General features: G+C 34.4%; 1 protein-coding gene across 1 annotated transcript in view; it reads left to right on the forward strand.

Moving 5' to 3' along the window:
* LOC106470446 (serpin B6-like) overlaps window positions 1–2,008 on the forward strand; it is a 15,809-nt gene extending 13,801 nt beyond the window's left edge. The window contains exon 2 of the mRNA XM_013931007.2: window positions 1,405–2,008. Within this exon, the coding sequence (XP_013786461.2) occupies window positions 1,405–1,740 (336 nt within the window). The 3' untranslated portion in view covers window positions 1,741–2,008. The remainder of the gene's footprint in view (window positions 1–1,404) is intronic.
* Window positions 2,009–3,084: the final 1,076 nt, after the last annotated feature.

The raw sequence follows: 3,084 nt of genomic DNA on the forward strand, positions 1-3,084 counted from the left end.
AAATTGGGATCAACGAAGTAAAAGACATCAAAATCACCACTTAAAATATTAGGTTATGTTGTATTGCGTATTTGTGTTTACATTTTGACTGGTAAATTGGGATCAACGAAGTAAAAGACATCAAAATCACCACTTAAAATATTAGGTTATGTTGTATTGCGTATTTGTGTTTACATTTTGACTGGTAAATTGGGATCAACGAAGTAAAAGACATCAAAATCACCACTTAAAATATTAGGTTATGTTGTATTGCGTATATAAAACAAAAAGTTTAACACTTGATCTTGTGTTAACTGGAAAAATAATGTGCAGAAGACCTTTCGTGCTAATAAATTAAATTAAAGATGCGATTACATTTAAATATCGTTTAATTTTTAGGAATTAGTTTGTCTCTGTAATGAGTGTTTCACGGAAAGTGAAAAAAAAAATCAGAACAAGCTGAAATGGGAATAAACAGCGAGTGAGACGAAATTCAGTCTCCAACAATTAACAGCCGAAAAAATAGGGTCAACGTAACCTGATGTATAATCAACCAGAAATATTTGGGTCAGAGCGTCTGGCTGGATGTCTACTTCTCACTGGTTACAATTGCTTATGGTAAATCAAAACCGAAGTTGGACCAAATCTCCTAGTGGAAATCTTGCAAACAAATTTTAATTTTCGTATCATTGTTTTGACTTATAATAAATTTGAGTTATTTGTTCGCATCTTCTCCACTGTGTGGTTTAAGTTGTTTTATATAACACCAGGTTCAAACGTTTTTACCTTTTCTCAGTGGTTCATGAATAATAATAAAAAAAAAGGCTCGATCGTTTTATGCCCAGCTATGGAAGCTTTCAATAATCTATTGGAAGTTTCTTTTTTAATTTCTTTTAGCACGTATTTAACTTTGAAAAACGTACAAGACACTATAAGCTAAAGTTTCCCAAACTTTAGCGTATTTTCTGCCAATATCACGACCCTCCCTCTCCAGTCCACTATTAGTAGTTCATTGGTAATAAAAAAAAGGCTCAATTCCAAGGGACATTTTTATTTTCATGCCCAGCTAAAGAAGTATGTTTGCTTGTTTTTAATTAAGCACAAAGCTACACAATGGGCTATCTATGCTCTGCCCACCCCAGGTATCGAAACCCGGTTTCTAGCGTTGTAAGTTCGCAGACATACCGCTGTGCCACTGGAGGGCACTATAAAAAGCTTCCAATAATTTATTGGAAGTGTCTATTTTAACTTCAGTTTTTCAGGCAACTTACATGAGAAATGTGTATGTCTCATATGAGAATCAGTTCTGTATTATCATATGTTGTTGCACAGTATGCATAAGTTTCTTATAGCATTCAGATGTTGTTGTATTTTTGTTTACGTGTTCTGTAGTGTAGGAATTAAAAAATCTTATTTCTACTCCAGATTGATGGTCGCCTTTCTCTTCATCGACATTTGTCAAAACTTGGTTTGAAACTGCTGTTTGACTCAAAGTATGCAGATCTCAGTGGAATTAGTTCCCAAAATTCTTTGTTTGTAAAGGAAGTGGTTCAGAGTGCTCGGCTGGAAGTGGACGAGGAAGGAGCAGAAGCGGCTGCTGCTACAGAATTCGTGGCAGCAGGGAGGTCGTTGGTATATGATCAGCTTCCGGTGTTTTGTGCTAATCACCCTTTTTTATTTTTCCTGCGAGATTTAGAAACCAACATAATTCTTTTAATGGGCCAGTACACTGACCCTCGTATTTTGGAGAAGAAAACATAAACAACAACAACAAGAAGAAACATTACTTTAAAAAAATGCATATTGTCACTAAGCATTATAATACGAAACACACAAACCCGGTTAAGAGAATGAAATGTCGTCCAAATGAAAAATTGAGATAAACTTCGAAAAATCAAATATACGCATTTCTTTAATATTAATTCCATTTCTTGAAAGCGTTAATTGAAGATGAGGTTTAATTAGTGTTTTATTTCTTCGTAAGACTTTTAACACTTAATAAAAGTTCCAGATGCCATTTTGATGCTAATTTTTTAAAGTAATTAAAAGTTATGGTGAAAAAATAACATTAGATATTCGAATGACTTTCTTTTAGCACGTATTTAACCTATGAAAATTTATAAGACACTAAAAGCTAAGGCTTCCTAAACTTTTGTATATTACCTCCTATTTTTGGCAAATCTTACGACCGCCCCCCCCCCCATCAACTCCACTATTTATATTATGTTATATTTATAAAAACAGATACATAAATATTAACATTTAACTATTAATGGGAGAGACACATCTGCTTGAGTCCCCTGGTGGCTCAGCAGTAAACTTGAGTGCTTACAACACTAGAATTCAGAGTTTGATCTCTTCGGTGGACGTAGCAGATAACCCCTTGTGTGCGCGAAACAATTCTGAAGAGATGTTTGTAAACGTCATCATGTAAGTACAGCCTACAAAAGTTTGACATATTTTTGTTCCGTAAGTACTAGAAATTCATAAAAGAACTTGATATGCAATTGAGAAAATTACTTTTACTGACTCTTGGCCCCCTAGTGGCACGGCAGCATGTCGGCATGACTTACAACGCTAGAATCCGGGTTTCGATACCTGTGATGGGCGGAGCACAGATAGCCCATTGTGTAGCATTGTGCTTAATTACAAACAAACAAACAAACTGACTCTTGAACGTAAAACTATATCACCTCCAGATATGCCGAAAATAAAGTCATAGGGGAAAAAAAGTCACAGTTTCTTAATACCCAAGCACAGTGTGAAGTCATACAACAAAACCATTTTTATGTTAGTTATTTATTGCAATAATAGCATGATACATGACATGTAACATTATATGAAAAGAGGCATATATGAATGTTAAGTCAATAGTTTAACTTTTGTGAACTTAAACAATTATAAACGTAAATTAAAATATTGTGACTTTTTTATACATTCCAGACACACAAATACACAAAAACAAATATTAGTAAATGTTTTAATATAGAGGATATCAACCAGTAGGATGTAAGGAGGACATGTCAAACTTTCTGAGGGGGAAGGGGGAGGCGGAGTAGAGTTCATGTAATGTGGTACTATAACTACAAAAACTGCAAACTCGGA

The sequence above is a fragment of the Limulus polyphemus genome, unplaced genomic scaffold (assembly GCF_000517525.1).
Source record: "Limulus polyphemus unplaced genomic scaffold, Limulus_polyphemus-2.1.2 Scaffold4009, whole genome shotgun sequence".
Classification (NCBI taxonomy): domain Eukaryota; kingdom Metazoa; phylum Arthropoda; class Merostomata; order Xiphosura; family Limulidae; genus Limulus; species Limulus polyphemus.